Genomic DNA, 22,692 nt, shown 5'->3' on the forward strand with positions numbered 1-22,692 from the left:
TGTTCCTGAAATATTAACAAAAATTTTTATTGATGGTTCATCTCATAGTAAAAATTGCTAACCATGCTATGAATCCAAAGCAGTCATATTTCTGTGCAGAAATTAAAAATAAAAGGTTTTCAAGACTGCATTAAAAAATTTTACAAAAGCCTCATAATAATAAAAAAGAAGATTAATAGAATAACCTGTAAGAAAGAAATATCCTGTAAGTAAATTACATCAAGCCTTAATTGCTTTAAAATTTTACTCTCAAATTATTTTTCATTTATAATGCTGATAACAAGACATCCATAAAATCTTATTGCGTCAAAATAAGCCAAAGAAAATCATCTAGACAAAAATAAAAAAGATCCCAAGTCTAATTTATAAAAAAAATTTCTTTATTAACCTTAAGTCGAGAATGTTTGTATATTTCCAGAAAAGCCCATATGGATTCCTGCAACAACAGATCCCAGAGAAGACCTAATAGGACTGTTCAAGCCACAGAATAAGTAGTAGCCCCCAAGGACAGAAGAAAAACAGTCCAGAAATAAAGACACCTTGCCATGCTAGCAGTCAGCAGCTATTCATTGCTGCAGGTTGCCCAGGACCAAGAGCAAAGGAAAGTCAGTGTGCGCACTTCCAGACCATGTGTGCATACCCTTCTGCATAGAAGTCAAAATGTTTGATGTTTTGTGTTCTACCAGGACCCCTGACTTGGGGGGGTGGTTGCCTTATTTCTATTAGAGGGAATGGTATTAACTGCCACATTTAAAAGAGATGTTATACCTCAGGCATTAACCATTTTTACAGATGGATCCAGTTCTGGAAAGGCTGGATCTACTGCAGCAGGGGAGCAAAGGTCCTTCAAACCTCTTATATTTCAGTAGAAATACAAGCTCTTATTTATGCCTTAACAGATTTTGCTACAGAGCCCATCAACCTATAGTGATAGTACTTATGTGGTAAGTATGGCAAAGTTATTGAAACAGCTACTATAAGGCACACTATTCAGAGGAACTTTTTCATTTAATTTTCAGCCTTCAAAATGTTATTTGAGAACAACAATTTCCATGTTTTATTGGAAGCAATGTCTTCAGTGTGTTATCCACCTCTCTGTGCCAACTTTAGGGGTAAATCCCCCAGGACTTAAACCTAATCAAGTCTGGCAAAATGAATATCACTCAATAGTGGAAAGAGCCAATCATACTCTTAAAATGCAATTACTAAAACAAAAAGGGGGAGACGGATGTTATGTGTCACCTCAAAACAAACTCAGTCATGCTCTTTATACTTTAAAATTTTTGAATTGTGATGCAGAGGATTGTACAGCAGCCGAAAGCCATCGGGCCTCCTATACAATAGCCTCCACCGAGTTAGCTAGGTGGAAGGAAGCACAAACCAGACAAGAGTTTTATTAGATTCAGTAATAATGTGGGGAAGAGGTTGTGTTTTATATCTTTCCAGAAGGAGCAGCACATCCAATTTGGGTGCCAGAGCGTTACGTGTGTCACCACAATGGACCCAGACAAGCTCCTGTGTCCCTTCACTCAAAAGGACTAAGTACTGCCCCCATGACAGCAAAGCAGAAGAAGAAAACTGAAAGCTATGCAAGGGACTGAGGTGCCAATATAGGGTCATCTGAAGAAGTTAACGACTGAAGCGCAACTGATTGTGGAAAAGCAAGAAGTTGAAGCTACTTCTTCAACCATGTTCCTGCTTATGCTAGCATCTGTTAGCTGCCAGTCTTCTGCAAAGCCTTGCGGAGCCAAGTCCGAGGACTCTGAGTGAATATACACCAGCAGCAAAAGAGACTTTCTTTCATTTAATAGCAAAAAAAATGTTAACATGTCTATACTTTTGATTTCTCTCATATTGTTGTTTTGCTTTAGCATTGTTTTGTTATTATTTTATAGCCAGACTTTTGCTCTTGACGTTCAAGTTTTGCAAATGATAACATGTATGTAGTTTAGTTTTTGCATTGGCATTGTTTGTAATTGTTTTAATAATAGATCTTTATTCTTAATGTTTAAATTTTACTTTTATTATAGTAGCTAAAAAACAAAAAAAGGGTGATGTAGAGGGCTGCCTGGGAAGGCACATGGGCATTTCTTTAAATTGTTGTCAGCTGAGCCCAAGGCAACTGGCAGAGCCACGTCTCGGTTACGCCCTCCCCAAGAAGGTGGGGGGCGTTATCAGTACTGACTTTTTACCTTTGTCCACGTGCCGGAGAGGGGGAGTGGGCTTTGATATGTAAATCCAGGCAAGCACCAGGAATACTAGGGCCTACTCAAGAATGCAAATAAGCTCCTTTGATCCTAAGTTTTGGTGATACTTCCTGGTATTTGGGGTATAAAATAAATGTGCTGCGTGGGCTCCGGGGGCCCTGCCTCTCCATCAGAGAGGATGGCGTCCCACCTGGCTCCCAGCTTTGTTTCTATCTTTCTATCTGGTCTCTTTCTTTTATTTCTTAATCCCCAGCTCCTCCACTCAGGAACCGGACCTGTTCCTTTTCCGTGCTGGAGGTGGAAAAGAGAGAACACCTCTACACCATCCAACCTCTCTTTGATTTCATTTGATTTTTAAAAATAGCATTATTTACCCCTAGCCAGTTTGGATAGTGGATAGAGCATAGGCCCTGAGGACTGAAGGGTTTGATTTTGGTCAGGGGCAAGTACCTTGGTTGCAGGCTCCATCCCCAGGGCCGAGTGCAAGGGACAACCAATCAATGTAGCTCTTTCTCTCTCAGTCTCACCCCTTCCCTTACACTCTCTCTAAAAATCAATGGAAAAATATCCTCGGGTGAGGATTAACGACAGTGACAACATCAAAGCTTTATTTAGATAAAATTCACAAATCACACAATTCACCCATTTAAAGAAATTCAGTGGTTTTTAGTGTAGTCATCACCACAGTCAATTTTGGAACATTTTCATCACCTCAGAAAGCAACCCTGTACCCTGTAGCTACCCCTCTCCTCAGCCCTAAGCCACACTGATCTTTGTCTCCAAGATTTCCCTATTCTGGACATTTCATATGGATGGATGACTCACAAAATATGTGGTTTCCTTGATTTAAAATGAGGGAGCTCAAATGGTCAGAGGTGAAGGTGGTTGATTTAGTATATCCTTCATAGAAGAGGAGGCTGGGTGCAGCCCACTGGGGTCACGGAGCTGGTGAAGGGTCTGGGAAACCACAACCTGCCTCTCTTGGCTGCCAGCCCTGTGCAGACCAGTGCCTCATGCCTCCTGCATAAGCTTACGTCACAGGCCTGGCCTGCTTTATTTACCCTTTGCTTACAAATATAATTAAGCCAACTATGGCAGGGGCATGACAAGTATTTATTTTGCATGCTTTATTTAACAAAAGCTTTCTATGGTTTTGGAGAAACTTTTTCAAAGAAGTGTTTTAATGCTAACTTGATACAGAGTTTGGCAAAATTTGTATCAGGCTTTTATGTAGAAGTCCTAGCAGGAAAAGGAAAGGGGATTTTCTCTTCCCATCTTTAGTATACAAAACCACTATCTCCTTCTGTGTATGGTGTCTGTCCTGCCATGCTGAAACATGACAAAACATCACTGGGTCGTTAGGGTTCATTTCCTTCCCTCATCTAGGAAATGGTTAACATGCTTCTTTGTCTAGTACAGCCGTGGGCAAACTACGGCCCGCGGGCCGGATCCAGCCCGTTAGGCTGTTCTATCCATCCGGCCCTCGGAGCCGAAAGAGCAGAGGGTTCTCTTGCTCTCCCCTCCGCTCCTTTACTTTGAATTTATATTCGTTCATACAAACACTCCATCCATGCTTTTGTTCCGGCCCTCCGGTCCAGTTTAAGAACCCATTGTGGCCCTCGAGTCAAAACGTTTGCCCACCCCTGGATAAAACCTGAATTTACTTTATGAGAAGGTGGTGTCTAGGTTTCGTGGGAAATACACTATATGAAAGTTAGCATTATTATACAGAGGTCTTGGTAGATCACTTAATGTGTTAAGTGTCAATTTCTTCCACTCTAAAGGAAGGTTTGAAGTAGGTCATGTGGAGGACCCTCACAGCTCTAAATGTGAGCAGGACACTGGATTTCTTTTTTTTTTTTTTTTTTTTTTTTTTTTTTTAAATTTTTTTTTTTTAAATATATATATTTTATTGATTTTTTACAGAGAGGAAGGAAGAGGGATAGAGAGTTAGAAACATCGATGAGAGAGAAACATCGATCAGCTGCCTCCTGCACACCTCCCACTGGGGATGTGCCCGCAACCAAGTCACGTGCCCCTGACCGGAATCGAACCTGGGACCCCTCAGTCCGCAGGCCGACGCTCTATCCACTGAGCCAAACCGGTTTTGGCAGGACACTGGATTTCTACCACTTACTTTCTTTTTCCTTCTCTTGCACAGGGATCATGGCCCAAGTAGCAATGTCTGCCCTGCCCATGGAAAATGAGGCCTCCTCAGAGAGCAGGATGGTGACGTTCCTCATGTCTGCTCTGGAGTCCATGGTGAGATGGTCCACAGTTCTATCAAACATTACATGGTTGGATCACTGTAGAAATAACAGAACTGGGGAATACTTCACTGTCATTTTTAATATTCAAATTCAGTTTTACATCCTATCTGTATAAGCATACCCTTCTGCATAGAGGATAATGGGCTTGTCATAATTTGTTTTTCTTACATTATGGATATAATGATATACATTTAAGCTTTCCAGATCTGAAATTTTAATGAAGGCACCTGTGTTACCTTGTTTGAGAATATGTTTTGTCTAAATTCAAAGGTAAATTAATATGCCACTTGTACACGTCTGTTTACATCCATTGACAGTAATGGTCAGGCTCGTGCCTCCTAGTATGATGCCCTGAGAAGGAGCAGAACCACTTCTGTGGCGTTCCCACCAAAACCCGAATCTAATGAAGAAACATCATACAAACCCAAATTAAGGGACAGCCTACAAAATAACGGACTGGACTTATATATAAATGTCAGTGTCATGAAAGAAAAAGAAAAAAACTGTTCCAGGTGGAAGGAGACTGAAGAGACAGGACAGCAAATAAAAAGTGTGACCCTGGCTTGGATTTTTGACCAGAAAAAAATAGATATATTTATTTTTATATAAAGAACGTTATTGGGTCAATTGGCAAAGTACTAAACACACACATAACTCACATACACACATGCACCTCGACCTATCATATTCATACTGTAGAAAACCAAATATAAAGAGAAATTTTGAAACAATCTATGATAAACGGAATAATGGCTGCCCAAAGATGTTCATGTCCTCACTCCTAAGCCTGTGAATGTTACTTTAACTGGAAAAGTGATTAAGTGAAATGTGATTAGGGCTCTTGAGATGAGGTGATTATCCTAGATTATCTGGTGGTAAATAAAACTGTTTCTTAAAAAAACTTGGAATAAGTTCTTTTGTCTTTTTTAAATTATTATTATTGATTTCAGACAGGGAGAAAGATAGAAACATCAGTGATGAGAGAGGCAGTTGATAGGCTGCCTACTGCATGCCCCACCCTGGGGATCGAGCCTGCAACCTGGGCATGTGCCCTGATGGGAATCGAACTGTAACCTCCTGGTTCATAGGTCAACACTCAGCCACTGAGCCACACTGGCTGGGTGGAATAAGTTTTAAAAGAAAGCATCGGGATCTATGTGAAGAAAACTAGAAATATCTTAACCAAGAACTGATCACATTCCTTCATTTGACAAATATTCATGGAGTGCCTCCAGTATCTAGGCCCTCTTCAGGCACTGGGGCTGTAAGATTTGAGAGGACAGACAAGGTCCCCTTGCATAAATCTCATATTCTATTTGGGGAGATGGACAATAAGAAAATTCTGTGCCTGTGTGTGTAGATGTGTGTGTCTCAGTAAATATAATTAATATTATAAAGAAAAGGAGGGTCAGGAAACAGTGTTTAGGGCAGGGGTGGGCAAACTTTTTGACTCGAGGGCCACAATGGGTTCTTAAACTGGACCGGAGGGCCAGAACAAAAGCATGGATGGAGTGTTTGAACTAATATAAATTCAAAGTAAAGGAGCGGAGGGGCGAGCAAGAGAACCCTCCGCTCTTTCGGCTCCGCGGGCCCGATAGAACAGCCGAACGGGCCGGATCCGGCCCGCGGGCCATAGTTTGCCCACGGCTGGTTTAGGGGAAAGAACTGATGTTCTGGGAAAAATTCTCTGGGTAGTTTATGCAAAGACCCGCATGAAGTGAGGAAGTGAGCCATGCCAGTATCCGAGGGCAGAGTGTTCAAAGCAGTCAGAACAGCTTATGTAAAGGCCCTGAGGAACATCAAGAAGTCCAGCCCTGGCTGGTTTGGCTCAGTGGATGGAGAGTCGGCCTGTGGACTTGAGGGTCCCGGGTTCGATTCCAGTCGGGGGCGTATGCCTTGGTTGCGGGCACATCCCCAGTGGGCGATATGCAGGAGGCAGCTGATCGATGTTTCTGACTCTCTGTGCCTCTTCCTTCCTCTCTAAAAAATCAATAAGATATATTTAAAAAAAAAAAAAAAAGAAGTCCAGTAATACTGGAGCAGAGTGAGGGAAGGAGAAATGGTCAGAGGAAAGTAAGGTTCAAGAGGCACCTAGTGGTCAGATCATATAGAGCTCTGGACAAGTGATGTGGGAGAACAGTGCTCATGTGAACAAAATCAAATAACAATGAGCAAGAGTGGAAGCAGGTCACTACCTAGCCCAATGATTGAGTGTCGGCCTATGAACCAGGAGTTCACAGCTGGATTCCCGGTCAGTGCACAAGCCCGGGTTGTGGGCTTAATCCACAGTGGAGGGCATGCAGGAGGCAGCCAATCAATGATGCTCTCTCATCATTGCTGTTTCTATCTCTCTCCCTTCCTCTCTGAAATCAATAAAAAATATTGAAGAAAAAAGAAGAGTGGAAGCAGGGAGACCAGTTAGCAGGCTGTGGCTATCGTTTGGGTAGGAGATTTCCGTGTCCTAGTCTAGGGTAGGAATGGTGGAGGAGGTAAGAAATGATGGGACAAGAAAGATCTATTTAAGTTAGAGTTGATAGGACTTACTGATGGATTGGATGTGAGCTATGAAGTTTTCTTAGGGGAAAATCAAGAGGATTTTTTTTATTGTAATTATATATAAAATCATTAAATTTATCGTTTAACCATTTCTAAGCATACAGTTCAGTTCAGTGGCATTAAATACATCCATCTCCAGAACTTTTTCATCTTCCTAAACTGGAACTTTGCACCATTGTATAATTACTCCCCATTCACCTCTTCCGCAAGCTCCTGGGAACCAAAGAATTTTGGTGTGTTTTTTTTATTTTTATTTTTTTAAAATATATTTTATTGATTTTTTACAGAGAGGAAGAGAGAGGGACAGAGAGTCAGAAACATCGATGAGAGAGAGACATCGATCAGCTGCCTCCTGCACGCCCCCCACTGGGGATGTGCCCGCAACCCAGGCACATGCCCCTGACCAGAATCGAACCTGGGACCCTTCAGTCCGCAGGCCGACGCTCTATCCACTGAGCCAAACCGGTCAGGGCTTGGTGTTTTTTTTTAAATAAAGTTTTATTTAGGAATACTTTTAAGACTTACTGAAAGGTTAGAAAGAGTACAGAGAGTTCCCATACACTCCTTACCCATAACTTACATAACTATGGTACATTTTACATAATTATGGTATATTTATCAAAACTAATAGACCAGCCCTGGCCGGTGTAGCTCAGTTGGTTGGACATTATCCCATGCACCAAAAGGTTGCCAGTTCAATTTCCGGTCAGGGCACATGCCTGGTTTTGGGCTCCATCCCAGGTAGGGACCGTGCAGGAGGCAGCTGATCAATGTTTCTCTCCCTCTTCCTTCCTCTCTCTAAAAAACAATAAAAAATCTAAAAACAACAACAACACAAAACTAATAGACCAATGGTGGTACATCACTATTAACTAACTCCAGATTTTATTCAAATTTCATTAGTTTTTTTACTAATGTTCTTTTTCTGTTCCAGGATCCACCCACATTGCTTTTAGTCATCATATCTCCTTAGCATTCTTTGATCTATGACACTTTCTCAGACTTCCCTTGTTTTTCATGACCTTGACAGTTTTAAAGAGTTCTCTTCAGATATTTTATTGAATCTCCTTCCATTTGGGTTTCTCTGGTGTTTCCCTCTTGTCTAGACTGGGATGGGTTTTGGGAAAGAAAACCACAGAAGTGAAATGCCCCTTCATTACTTTGTAATGAGTGCATGACATCAACATGTCTAATCACTGGTAAGTTTTACCTTGGTCACTTGGTCAAGGCGGTATGATGATTAATTTTATGTGTCAACTTGACTGGGCCATGGGAGGCCCAGATAGCTGGTTAAATAATATTTTGGCGGGTGTCTGTGAGGGTGTTTTTGGAAGAGATTAGCACTTGAATTTAGTATAGCTGAGTATAGCAGGTGGCCCTAACAGCGTGGGTGTGCATCCTCCACTCTGATGAGGGCTCAACTAGAACAAAAAAATGGAGGAAGGTTGAATATGTTCTCTGCCTGCCTGCTGAGCTGAGACAGTGATCTTCTCCTGCCCTCAGTGCTCCTGGTTCTCAGGCCTTCAGACTTGGACTAGAATTTACTCTGTCAGGTATCCACCTCTCAGGCCTTTGACCTACACCACCAGCTTTCCTGGGTCTCTAGCTTGCAGTTCCTTTCTCAGCCAATTATATGAGCCAGTTCCTTGTAACCAACCTCATATTATCCTACTAGAGGCCCGGTGCACAAAATTCGTGCACTCGGGTGGGTGGGTCCTTCAGCCTGACCTGTACCCTCTTGCAGTCTGGGAGACCTCGGGGCATGTCTGACTGCAGGCTTAGGCCCACTCCGCACAGAGAGTGGGCCTAAGTCGGCAGTCGGACATCCTTAGCGCTGCCACGGAAGCGGGAGAGGCTCCCCCCACCACCACTGCGCTCACCAGCCACGAGCCCAGCTTCTGGCTGAGTGGCACTCCCCCTGTGGGAGCACACTGACCACCAGGGGGCAGATCCTGTGTTGAGCGTCTGCCCCTGGTGGTCAGTGCACGTCATAGCGACTGGTGGTTCTGCAGTTCAGTCATCCGGACGACCTTCCGGATGAAGCTGGGGCTGCGAGGGCCAGCCAGGGCTGCAAGGCCAGCCGGGGCAGCCGGGGCTGTGAGGGCCGAGCCCCTTGCATGAATTTCATGCATCAGGCCTCTAGTATGACTATAATCTCCTATTGATTCTGTTTCTCTGGAGAACCCTTACTACTACAGGCATCTGCCATGTTTCTCCACTGTCAAGTTACTATTTTTCCTTCTCCATGTCCTGTTCTGGGAAGGAAGTCACTACCCATCCCACAAATAATGATTGTTAGTGCTTGTAATGGTAAGGTGACATGGCCTCCATCACAGTGCTGGTGGGAGTGTGAACCCGCTATTTGTAATGTTTCAAGACCACTAAAATAATTTATACCCTTTGACTCAGGTATTCCATGTGTCTGATATTGCATCCCACAGAAATAATCAAACATGCACAGAAATGTTTATGTTCTTGGATGTTCATTTAGTATTATGAGTAACAGGAAAAAACTTTTCAATAATGTTATGAAAAGTTTGACCATCAACCTATGAACCAGGAAGTCACGGATTCCCGGTCAGGTCATAGAACTGGGTTGCGGGCTCAATCCCCAGTGTGGGGCATGCAGGAGGCAACTAATCGATGAGTCTCTCTCATCATTGATGTTTCTTTCTCTCTCTCCCTCTTCCTTCCTCTCTGAAATCAATAAAAATATTAAAAACAATAATAGTAATATTAGGGTTAAACTGGCAAATAGTGATTATATTGGGCCCAACTGGTTTATACATAGACACACACACACACACACACACACACACACATATGTATGTATGTATTTTGTTGTTGTTGTTAATCCTCATCCAAGGATATTTTTCCATTGATTTTTAGAGAGAGTGCAAGGGACAGGGAAAGACAGAGAGAGAGAAACATTGATGTGAGAGAGGCACATCGATTGGTTGCCTCCCACATGCACCCAACCAGGGCTGGGGATCAAGCCTACAACCAAGGTAGGTGCCCTTGACCAGAATTGAACCCAGGACCCTTCAATCCACAGGCTGATGCTCTATCCACTGAACCAAACCAACTAGGGCTATATATTTATTTAAAAATCATGTTTTTCAGGATTATAAATGCTCAAAAATCTATATATATAAAAGGCTAATATGCAAAGTGTCCTCTTGGAAGTTCGACCTGGAGACCAGGAATTCGATCGCTTGCTATGTCATGCGCTGACCACCATGGGGTGGCGCAGAGCGAAGGAAGGCCAGGGCTGGCAGCCAAGGAAAGAAGGTCTGGATTGGCCCCAGTCGCTGGCCAGGCCTAGGGACCCTACCCGTGCAAAAATTTCGTGCACCAGGCCTCTAGTAAGTGAATAAAGCTGAAGGCCAACCTATATACAATCATGCGATTCTAATTTTGTTTTTAAAAAGTATATATGTATATGTATGTGCTTATTTCAAAATGTGATTAGTGGTTAATTCTAAGTAACGGGGCTCCAGGGTGGTTTTTTTTTTCTGTATTTGCTAAAATTTTAATATGCATATTTCATAATAAAAAAAGGCTTTTTAAAAAGATATTTTCTAGCCCTAGCTGGTTTAGCTCAGTGGATAGAGTGTCGGCCTATGGACTGAAGGGTCCCAGGTTCGATTCTGGTCAAGGGCACATGCCTGCTTTCGAGCTCGATCCCGGCTGGCGTGCAGGAGGCAGCCAATCAATGATTCTCTCTCATCATTGATGTTTCTATCTCTCCCTCTCACTTCCTCTCTGAAATCAATAAAAAAATATAAATAAATAAATAAATAAATAAATAAATAAATAAATAAATAAATAAATATTTTCTGCTGATGGTGCTCAGAGGCTAAAATTGCTAACTTCACCTAATATCAAAGTCTATATGTCAAATTAGACTTGACAAACAGATTTGCCATGAAGTCAGTGGAACCTGAGCTCTGGGCTCCCCCTGGTGCTGACCCCTTCCGTGGTCTTGGGAGAGTCCTAGCAATATGTGTACTTACGTTTTTTTTTGTTGTTGTTGTTGTTGTTGTTTTTTTTAATATATTTTATTGATATTTCACAGAGAGGAAGGGAGAGGGATAGAGAGCTAGAAACATCGATGAGAGAGAAACATCGATCAGCTGCCTCCTGTACACCCCACACTGGGGATGTGCCCACAACCAAGGTACATGCCCTTGACCGGAATCGAACCTGGGACCTTTCAGTCCGCAGGCCGACGCTCCATCCACTGAGCCAAACCGGTTTCGGCTGTACTTACGTTTTTGTAAAATTTGCTAGAATAAGGTATTTTAACCACATCAGTTAAGGTTGCTGTCTCCTTCTACTCTGACTTTCTCTCTGCCACAGTCCCTGTTATAGTTTCCTGAGGCTGCTGTAACAAATTACACAAACTGCATGGCTTTAAACAGCACACGTTTATTGCCTGACAATTCTGAAGGTCAGAAAGCAGAAAATGGGTTTTGCAGGCCTGAAATCAAGGTGTCAACAGAGCTGCGTTCTTTCTGGAGGCTCCCAAGGAGAATCTGTGCCTATTCCAGCTTCTAGAAGCCACCCAAATTCCTTGGCTTGTGGCCCCTTCCAGTAAGGGCACCACTCTACCTCTGATTCCATTGTCACATCTCCTTCTGCCTCTCTGTTCCTTATCAGCACCCTTGCAATCACATTGGGCCACCATGGATAATCCAAAATTACCTCCCCATCTTGAGATCCTAAGTGCAATCACATCTGCAAAGTCCCTTTTGCCACGTAAGGTAACCACTTCACAGGCTCTGGGGATTAGGACATGGACACCTTTGCAGGGTCATTATTCTGCCGACCATAATCCACTCTGTCAGGTGATGTTGCAGCGGATATGTGTCTTTGGGGTCTCGATAAGGGGAAGTTGGACTGGGGATACATTTAGTTTTAGTTTAGTGGTAGTATGTGGCTTGCTGTTATTTTTATGTCTGGGTAAGTTATTGCTGGACATCCCAGTGTAGGAATAGTTTCCAGGAATATTCCTATAGCCCACTGTGTCAATTCATCCAGTAACATGATTTCAAGGACAGAGCCTGAGGTCATATTGTAGTGTGAACATATCTGGGTAGCAGAGATGAAACAAGGTTTTATTTTTATTATTTTATTATTTTTAATCCTCACCTGAGGATATTTTTTTCCATTGATTTCTAGAGAGAATGGAAGGGAGGGAGGAGGGTGAGAGAGAGTGAGAAAAAAGATAGACACACTGATTGTCTGCCTCCCGCACGCACCCTGACCAGGGCTGGGAAACCTACAACCAAGGTTCATGCCTTTGACTGGGAATCAAACCCGAGACCCTTCAGTCCATGGGCCGACACTCTAAAACCACTGAGCCAAACCAGCCAGGGCTGAAACAAGGTTTTAAATGTACAGAGCCAGAAGCTAGTCTGTGGAAAATTCTTCTAATCATTAAACAGGGAAAATTGTAAACAGAGGATTTGTTTTTCATTGATGCCTTGTCGAAACCAAAGTTCTCTCTGGTCAGGAATATACTCAGTAATGTAGCAAATGTAGTTATAAATACACCAAAATTCTTTTAACTTTTTTTTTTTTAAATATATTTTATTGATTTTTTACAGAGAGGAAGGGAGAGGGATAGAGAGTTAGAAACATCGATGAGAGAGGAACATCGATCAGCTGCCTCCTGCACACCTCCTACTGGGGATGTGCCCGCAGCCAAGGTACATGCCCTTGACCGGAATCGAACCTGGGACCCTTCAGTCCGCAGGCCGACGCTCTATCCACTGAGCCAAACCGGTTTCGGCATCTTTTAACTTTTTGAAAGAAATGGTACTCAGTAGAATGTATCATGCTTCTCTGCATGCTATAAACCTGTGTACTACGATGAACAGCATGTCTGTCTATGTATGAGTTTTCATGGTTTATGGGTCCCTACCATCAATACTAAAAATGTAATCAACCATGTTGGAGGAAATATTAAAATGATATTTAAAATATTGTTACCAGAGGAGGAGGCAGTCAAAGAGTATACAGCCAAAAATGTAGGGAGGAAAAAGAACCTGAACCCAATTCCAGCGTATTGGGGCAGGTTTCCCCACACCCACCCCAGCTGGTGTCTCACAGTTCAACTCAGTTCTGCCACTATCAACCCAGAGACAGCACCCAGTCCCACAGGTTACGCGCTCAGTCCCACAAGACTGACCCCCTTCAGGTGCCAGTTGCAATCACGTTTGTCACCTGTGCTTCTCATCTGTCGTATCTGATTTGTCCTAAGTGGGGGTTCCCAAACACCCCTCGGGTTTGATTATTTCACTAGAGTGGCTCACAGAACTCACCTTTATTACTCTCTTCCCTTAGAAAATTCCAAGGGTGTTAGGAGTTGTGTGCCAGGAACAGTGGACCAAATATATATTTCTTATGGCAAATCATAATATCACAGGGAGTTAATAAAAACATGTTCTTCTCTGGGTTCTATGGTGTTTATGGTATTTGCTTGATAAATTTGTTTTGGTTTCTTCTGGGTGATTTTTCTCATTCTAAAAAACGTTGTACCTAATGTTCTAATGTTGTACTTTCTTAAGCAGAACTCTTAGGCCCCACAAAATCCGGATCTGCCCTTGAACACTTCATTCCATGTATTTCAGTGCAAAGAACTGGCCAAGTCCAGGGTGGAAGTGGCCTGCATCGCAATGTATGAAGCAGAAGTGTTTGTCGTTGGAACCGAGAAAGGACGAGCTTTTGCCAGTGCCAGAATGGACTTGCAGAAGGATTTTGCAAAATACTGTAGGTGTTAATAATTTTATCCTTTGTATCCATAAACCTTAAAATATTTGCAGGCAGATCTTATGTAATGTTTTTTCTAAGACATCATAAGCATTATTCTAAAAATGTTTCTGACACATCTCCTTTGACTTGGCAAACCAGTGAAGAATTATTTAACACTGGTGCGTCCAAGAAACATGGTCAGTGTATTTTGTACTGGGTCCTCAGTGGGACTCTGGTTTTGTAGACTAAATTTGAAGTATATAGAGTAAGTTGTCTCTGATTTCTAAAATAAACCCACATTTTAGAAAATGCTCTTATTTCACTCCTTCCCAAAGGGAAGGGTAGAACTCCTTCGGGCCTTGTTAGGTATTATTTTTGGTTAATAACCATTTTACTCCATTTCCCCCTTTTTTACTATGGTACTTTCAAGCCTTCAGTATGCCAATATGTGCTGCGAGTGCCCAGGGGATTAATGAGCATGTGTGGTCATATTTAAGGGAAATTATACTCCAAGGCAGTGATTTTCAACCTTTTTCATCTCATGGCATACATGAACTAATTACTAAAATGTTGCAGCATGCCAAAAAATGTATTTTTCTGATCTAACAAGAGAAATAGGTATAATTTTGATTCATTTACACCAGATGACTATTGTTGTGTTGGCTGTTGTCATATTTTTATTTGACAATCTAAGGGAAAAGAAATCAGATACTACATGTTTTAAAAATTATTGTGGCACACCAGTTGAAAATCACTGCTCTAAAGTGTTATCTTTACCACTATAAGTCATCTATCAAGTATTGAGTTAGCAATTTTGTATTTCCTGGAATCAAGAAAGGAAAGTTTAATCAAAGGTTAGATATAGATATGTAGATATAGATATATAGATATGTAGATGTCTTCAAGAATTAGCAGAGGGTATACAGTATATATCTATATATATAATCTGGATGTGTGTGTGTGTGTGTGTATATATATATATATATATATATATATATATATATATATATATGTATATAATCTTGATTTGATAGATATACATTTGTTTTGTAGTAAAATCTAAATATATAAAAGCCTAAGTGACCGAGTGACCAATTGACTGGTCGACTGGTTGCTATGACACGCACTGACCACCAGGAGGCAGACGCTCAATGCAGGAGCTGCCCCCTGGTGGTCAGTGCGCTCCCACAGCAGGAGTGCCGCTCAGCTGACCGCCTGTCCCAGTGGCCCAGCAGCCCAGTGGCAGCCACTCACTCCCTCAGTAGTCCTGCAGGTCCAATCTCCAGAGAATGGGCCAGGCACCGACAGGCCAGGCAGCAGTGCCAAGATGAGCAGGAGCAGCAGGCAAGAATGGCAGGTGGCGTTGGACTGCCTGTTTCAGCCCAATCCCCGCAGGCCACGCTGAGGGACCCTACCTATGCGTGAATTCATGCACTGGGCCTTTAGTTATATATAATATTTTTTTGAGGAGGATGCCTGTACAGCATCGATTGCTTTTGGTCAGACTGAAGGAGCTCCTCAGTGCAATGTTTCCTGAGGGGAGCAGCTGGGGGAGAAAAAGGGAAACACAGAACAGGACTAAAGTTGGAAGGGATCTTAGAGATACACAGTGAGAGGAAAGGAGAGAGCAAGCTCCTTGGAAGCCGTCTCTCAGAAGCCAGAAAGGCAGGACATGTTATCAAGGGACTCAGGGCTGGGGAAGAGACCTTCACGTCCACTCGGACATTAAGAAACAGGCTGGGATGGACTTGTCCACCTGGAGAATTGCATATATATATATGAGATTGATTCAAATTGACTTCTAAAACCAAAATTTAGGGTCTCTACTATCAAGAAGATTAAAAAATGAAGCAGTGAATATAGTGAGTATGTGATTGATGAAGAAAGGTAGTCTTGCCCTAGCCGGTTTGGCTCAGTGAATAGAGTGTCGGCCTGCGGACTAAAGGGTCCCAGGTTCAGTTCTGGCCAAGGACACATGCCCCGGTTGCGGGCTCGGTCCCCAGTAGGGGGCGTGCAGGAGGCAGCCAATCAATGATTCTTTCTCTTTTTTTTTTTTTTTTAAATATATTTTATTGATCCCCTACAGAGAGGAAGGGAGAGGGACAGAGAGCCAGAAACATCGATGAGAGAGAAACATCGATCAGCCGCCTCCTGCACACCCCCCACTGGGGATGTGCCCGCAACCAAGGCACATGCCCCCGACCGGAATCGAACCTAGGACCCTTGAGTCCCCAGGCCGATGGTCTATCCACTGAGCCAAACCGGTCAGGGCCAATGATTCTTTCTCATCATTGATGTTTCTATCTGTCTCTCCCTCTCTCTTCCTCTCTAAAATCAACAAAATAAAAAAATTTTTAAAAATATCTCTAGCCCTAACTGGTTTGGCTCAATGGATAGAGCGTCGGCCTGCGGACTGAAAGGTCCCCGGTTCTATTCTGGTCAAGGGCATGTACCTTGGTTGCGAGCACATCCCCAGTAGGAGGTGTGCAGGAGGCAGCTGATCGATGTTTCTAACTCTCTATCCCTCTCCCTACCTCTGTAAAAAATCAATAAAAAAATATATTAAAAAAAAATATCTCTAAAAAAAAAGAAGGGTACTCTCAGTTCATTAATGTCAGCTGACAATTGGATTTCAAATTGTTGAAATTTAATTAGTTTTTTAGAGTTTCACAATTGCATGCTAATTTTTCACAGATAGGGCTCTCCATGTTTTTTATTTCCTCTTGTACCCATTTTGCTAAACTTTACTTTTAATAATTTTATTTAGTCTAAGTTGTCAAATTTCCCTTTAAGTTGTTTATAATATTTGCTTTATAATTTTAATCTATGTAATGATATCTCTATTTTAGTTTCAGATATTGGTAATTTGTGTTTTTTCTCTTTTTCTTGATAATCTTGCAAGGAATTCATCTTTTTTACTTATCTTTCTAATGAGCCAACTTTTGGCTTTGTGATTTTCTCTATTGCTTATCTTTTTTTTTGGTCAATTATTTTTGCTCTTATCTTTATTATTTCCTTACTTATAATTTCTTTGGCTTTACTTGATTTTCTACCTTTTGGGTTGCATAGGTCATTGACTTTTTAAAAAAATATTCATTTAAAATTATAATTTTCCCTTTAGGTTCTGCTTTAGCTGTATTTCAAAGACTTTGAATGTTGTGTTTTTATTATCATATAGTTAAAAATATTTCCTAATAACCCTAGTAAATTATTTTGACCCATATTTTCTTAGGAGCATGTGCCTTAATTTCTTAATATTTGGGGAATTTTTTTGGTTTTTTATTTCTAATTACATTTTATTGTATTCCAAAAATGTACTCAATGTGATTTTAATCTTTTTTAATTTATCAAGACTTAATTTATACCTTAGCACATCATTTAAGCCATTCCTGGCTACCACTTGCATTGCCATTACCTTTTGCATCTCTTTTGGTTACCATTTGCATGGAATATCTTTTTCCATCCTTTCATGTTCAGTCTATATATGTCCTTAAATCTAAAGTGAGTCTTGAAGATAGCATAATGTTCCATAGTTCTTTATCCTTTCTTCACTTTTTTTTTTCATTTTTTTCTTTTTGCTTCTCTAACTCAATGACTTTAAAGACTTGTTTTTGAGTTTATTTCTCTGCCTGATCAAGTAGTCTGTTGAACACCTCTAATTAATTTTTCAGTTCAATTCTTGTATTTTTCAGCTCCATAATTGCTCTTTGGTTCTTTTTATAGTTTCCATATTTGTCAATATTCTCATTTTGTTCATGTATCATTTAGTTGTGTATATTCCCTTTCAGCTCATTGAGCATCTTTGTGTTATGACCTTATGACAGTTATTTTGAACTAGAGGCCCAGTGCATGAAAATTCACACATGGGTGGGGTCCCTAGGCCTGGTCGGTGATCAGAGCCAGTCTGTGGGGCGACTGGCGGGGTGATTGGGGCCTCCGCTCACACCCGCCTTGGCTGGCCTGGCACCACCCGCTTGCTGGCCCCACCCCCTACTGCTACCGCTGGTTGGGGCCTGCAGGCTGGGGGCAGCTCCTGCGTTGAGCCTCTACCCCCTGGTGGTCAATGTACGTCATAGCGACCGGTCTTTCTGCCGTTTGGTCAATTTGCATATTAGGATTTTATATAAATAGATTCTTTTTTATTTAATATATTTTATTGATTTTTTTACAGAGAGGAAGGGGAAGGGATAGAGAGTTAGAAACATTGATGAGAGAGAAACATCGATCAGCTGCCTCCTGCACACCTACTACTGGGGATGTGCCCGCAACCAAGGTACATGCCCTTGACCGGAATCGAACCTGGGACCTTTCAGTCCGCAAGCCGACGCTCTATCTCCTGAGCCAAACCGGTCAGGGCTAGATAGATTCTTTGTCAGGCAGTCCGTAGGTCTGCATTTCTTTAGGATTGTTCTGGATTTTTATTTTGTTCCTTTGATTGGGCCTGTTTCTGTGTATGCCTTGTAATTTCTTTTCTGGAATTTGGGCATTTGAAAAATAACCACCCCTCCCAGGCTTTGCATACTGGCTCTGTGCAGGGGAAGACCTTCACCAGTCATCCTGCCGGCTGTTCTAGGACCTCTCTAACCTTTTTAAATATCTTTCTCCCCCTGGTGTCTGCCCACAGAACTGCAGCTCTAACATGCTGCTGACCTGCTTTCAGCAGCCACCAAACTGTAGTACAGATCCCATCAGTGCGGGAGTGAGACAAAACAGAAACCACTTCCTCCTGCAGCTCCCAGACAAGGCAGAATGTTGGCCACACGGTCCACTCTTTTGTTTCCATCCCAAAGGAGGAGCCCCAGCATGGGGGTTTCCTCCCAGTTGCTCTGCAACTATGCGGTGCCAAGCACAAATTGACACACCAAATGCCAGGAATTTTCCTCCCCTTATACTGCAATCCCTTCTTGGTTTTTCAATGGCTTAGGTGCTGTGGCTTCTCAGCTGTTCGGTGGAGTTCTCACAGAGATGTTCTGGTCTACATTTTGTTAATTTGCTGTTGCTTCTTCGTCTGCCATATTGCCAACATCACTCTCCTGCTTTTGTTTTTGAAGAATGTATTTACTTGATATGGAATTCTAACTTGACAATTTTTTCTTTCAGCCCTTTGAAAGTTTTATTCCATGGCCTTCAGGCTTCCGTTGTTTTAGATACAAAGTCAGCTTAGAATTCTAACTTTTGTTCTTCTGAAGGTAACGTGTCATTTCCTTTAGGTTGTTTAATCTTTGGTTTTTGGCAATTTGTCCATGATATGTCTATTTGTGGTTATCATCAATTGTGGACATTTTGGCCATTATCTCTTCAAATATTTATTCTGATCCGTGTCTTCCTCATTTACACAGTTAGAAGAAAATTTGATGTCCCACAGGTCAGTAAGGCTCTGTTCCCTTTTTTTTTCTTTTTCTATTCAAGCTTTAGATTGGATTGTTTCTGTTACCTTTCTTTGAGGACATTGATTCTTTCTTCAACAGTGTGCTGCTGTTAACTCCTTCCTGTGAAAATTTCATTTCCGATTATTTTTTACTTCTAGAATTCTATTTTCTCCTCTCTCTTTCTTTTTTTTTTTTTTTTAAAATATATTTTATTGATTTTTTACAGAGAGAAAGGGAGAGGGATAGAGAGCTAGAAACATCGATGAGAGAGAAACATCGATCAGCTGCCTCCTGCACACCTCCCACTGGGGATGTGCCCGCAACCAAGGTACATGCCCTTGACCAGAATTGAACCCGGGACCCTTCAGTCCACAGGCCGACGCTCTATCCACTGAGCCAAACCAGTGTTGGCTCTCTTTCTTTTTTGTTAGCATTTTCATTTCTCTGTAGGGATTCCCCATATACTCACCCATTTATTCAGCTCCCCTGGAAATTCTTAAATGTATTTAAAGCAGTTGTTTTAAATCCTTATCTGATCATTTCAACATCTGGGTCATTAATGGTCCTGCTTCTATTTTTTTCTTTCTCTTCATCATGGATCACATTTTCCTGCTTGTTTACATTTCTACTAATTTTTTATTTTATACTGGGTATTGTGTATGGTATGTTATAAATATCTGCTAAATAGTCTTGCTCTCTTTTTTTGGAAGGCAGTTAAATTACTGGCAGGTCACCTTGACCCTTTGGGGAGCCAGTGTAAATTTTGCTTTTTGTCCTACGGCATCACTCTTTGTCTTCAAGTGTGACCCTTACTCCTGGGGTGTACCCATTAGTTTCACAAGGTGTTTATCAAGCTTCTCTAACTTAGTAGAACTTGAATTCTAAACTCTGTCTTTCTAGCACCACACAGCTGTTTAAATCTCTGCTCAGCCCTTTAGCTTGTTGCTTTTCCTTAAAGTCTCACCCTATGCTGACAGTTGTGGGGCCAATCAAGAATTTGAGGGAAATTTCTATGAAGACATTGGGTCTCCCACCTCTGTGACTCGCTCCGTTCCAGGATTTCCCCATCAGTTTCTGGCCACGGTGACAGTCCTGACATGTGACATAGATTTGAATAGCCAGCTCAGCGAGAATCTCCATCTGCGTAAGCTTCCCTTTCTTCAAAGACAGCATTCCTCCCAGTCTCTGCCTGGTTTCGGTTGTACTTCAGTGCCTTCAGATACTTGGTTTTAGTATTTTTTCCAGAGCCTATCATTGTTATTGGCAAGTACACACTTCTCTGCCAGTACTGGAACTGGAATATCGGATGTGATTCTTGAATAGGTGATGTTTGTTTCTTTAGAAGTTGTCAGGGAAGTAAGGAAAGATTACCGTGGAATAGCAAAAAAGCAAAAGCAACAACACATTTACCTCCCCTCTGAAACTAGAAACCAACTCCCTGTGGTGTAAGTGTTCATTCACTAGTTGAATACTCAGAACAACAGAAATTTAGAATCAACCTATATTTGTGTTATAGGTGCTTAATAGGAAACAATACAGAGTAAAGCAGGACTTGGCAAACCTTTTCTTTAATGGGGCAGAGAGGACATAGGTTAGTCTCTGTGGGGTATTACAGTCTGTTGCAGCCACTCAGCTTGCTATTGCGGTGGGAAAGCAAAACTGAGTAATAGCCAAATGAATGAGCGTGGCCAAGAAAGCCTTAGTTACAGACACTGAAATTTGAACTTCAAATTTCATATGATTTTTATGTGTCATGAATGATACTCTGCTTTCAAACTCTTTTAACCATTTCAAAATATAAAACCACTAGAGGCCCAGTGCACGAAATTCGTGCACAGGTGTGTGTGTCCCTCAGCCCAGCCTGCACCCTCTCCAATCTGGGATCCCTCTCACAATCCAGGACTGCTGGCTCCCAACTGCTCGCCTGCCTGCCTTCCTGATTGCCCCTAACCACTTCTGCCTGCCAGCCTGATCACCCCCTAACCACTCCCCTGCCAGCCTGATTGATGCCTAACTGTTCCCCTGCCAGCCTGTTTTCCCCTAACTGCCCTCCCCTGCAGGCCTGGTCACCCCTAACTGCCCTCCCCTGCAGGCCTGGTCCCCCCCAACTGCTCTCCCCTGCAGGCCTGGGTCCCTCCCAACTGCCTTTCCCTGCAGGCCTGGTTGCCCCCAACTTCATTCCTCTGCCGGCTTGGTCACCCCTAACTGCCCTCCCCTGCAGGCTTGATCACCCCCCAACTGCCCTCCCTTGCAGGCCTGGTCCCTCCCAACTGCCCTCCCCTGCTGGCCTGATCGCCCACAACTGCCCTCCCTTGCAGGCCTGGTCCCTCCCAACTGCCCTCCCCTGCTGGCCTGATCGCCCACAACTGCCCTCCCTTGCAGGCCTGGTCCCTCCCAACTGCCCTCCCCTGCTGGCCTGATCGCCCACAACTGCCCTCTCTTGCAGGCCTGGTCCCTCCCAACTGCCCTCCCCTGCTGGCCATCTTGTGGTGGCCATCTTGTGTCCACATGGGGGCAGGATCTTTGACCAATGGGGGCAGCCCTCTTGTGTGTTGGAGTGATGGTCAATCTGCATATTACTCTTTTATTAGATAGGATAGAGGCCTGGTGCATGGGTGGGGGCCAGCTGGTTTGCCCTGAAGGGTGTCCCGGATCAGGGTGGGGGTTCCTTTGGGGCATGGGGTGGCCTGGGCGAGGGGCCTGTGGTGGTTTGCAGGCCAGCCACGCCCCCTGGTGACCCAAGCGGAGGCCCTGGTATCTGGGGTTTATTTATCTTCTACAATTGAAACTTTGTAGCCTGGAGCAGAGCCAAGCCTTCTGCTTGCTCCATGGCGGCTGCCATATCTATTGGGATTCACGTATCTTCTATAATTGAAACTTTGTAGCCTTAAGCGAGGCCTGGGCCGGCCAGGGTGTGCGGAAAGTTTGGCTTCCTCCATCGCCAGGGGCAACCTGAGCCTCCTGCTCTTTCCAGCTCCGTGGCTGCCACCATTTCTGTTTGGGTTTATGTATCTTCTATCATTGAAACTTTGTAGCCTTGAGTGGAGGCCTGGGCCGGCAAGGGCAAGCAGAAAGCTTGGCTTCCTCCATTGCCGCAGAAACCCAAGCCTCCCTCTGTGGCCGTAGCCATCTTGGTTGGGTTTATTTGCATATTTGCTCCTGATTGGCTGGTGGGCGTGGCTGGTGGGCATGTTTTGTGGGTGTAGCGGAGTGAGGGTTAATTTGCATATTACTCTTTTATTAGATAGGATTTTTAGCTCACAGGTCATACACAGCCAGCAGAGTGTGTGCAGGATCTGGCCCATTGTTTCCTGGCCCCTAGAGTCAACTCTACCACTCTGTTCACCTCTTCACCTGTAAGCCAGAATTGTTTCAATGACCAAACACACATAGGTTTTCAACTGCGTCCTGCTGTTAGCCTAGCTGGCTGGTTCTAACATGTAAATGTGCATAAGAATTGCTTTGCAGAATTGTATACACAGAACTCTATAATCTGAACCTAATGGATGACTGAGGGTGTTCAGGTATACT

The 22,692-nt window shown here is 42.9% G+C and overlaps 1 protein-coding gene across 4 annotated transcripts in view; it reads left to right on the forward strand.

Annotated features, from left to right (window-relative positions):
- LOC308252953 (general transcription factor II-I repeat domain-containing protein 2) overlaps positions 1-22,692 on the forward strand; it is a 583,288-nt gene that overhangs the window by 532,031 nt on the left and 28,565 nt on the right. For all 4 annotated transcript variants that reach the window (XM_080677905.1, XM_080677904.1, XM_080677902.1 and 1 more), the window contains exons 3-4: positions 4,369-4,469; positions 13,672-13,810. In XM_080677905.1, the coding sequence (XP_080534031.1) occupies positions 4,374-4,469; positions 13,672-13,810 (235 nt within the window). In that variant the 5' untranslated portion in view covers positions 4,369-4,373. The remainder of the gene's footprint in view (positions 1-4,368; positions 4,470-13,671; positions 13,811-22,692) is intronic.

Source organism: Plecotus auritus (genome assembly GCF_963455305.1).
Source record: "Plecotus auritus genome assembly, chromosome: 7".
Lineage (NCBI taxonomy): Eukaryota > Metazoa > Chordata > Mammalia > Chiroptera > Vespertilionidae > Plecotus > Plecotus auritus.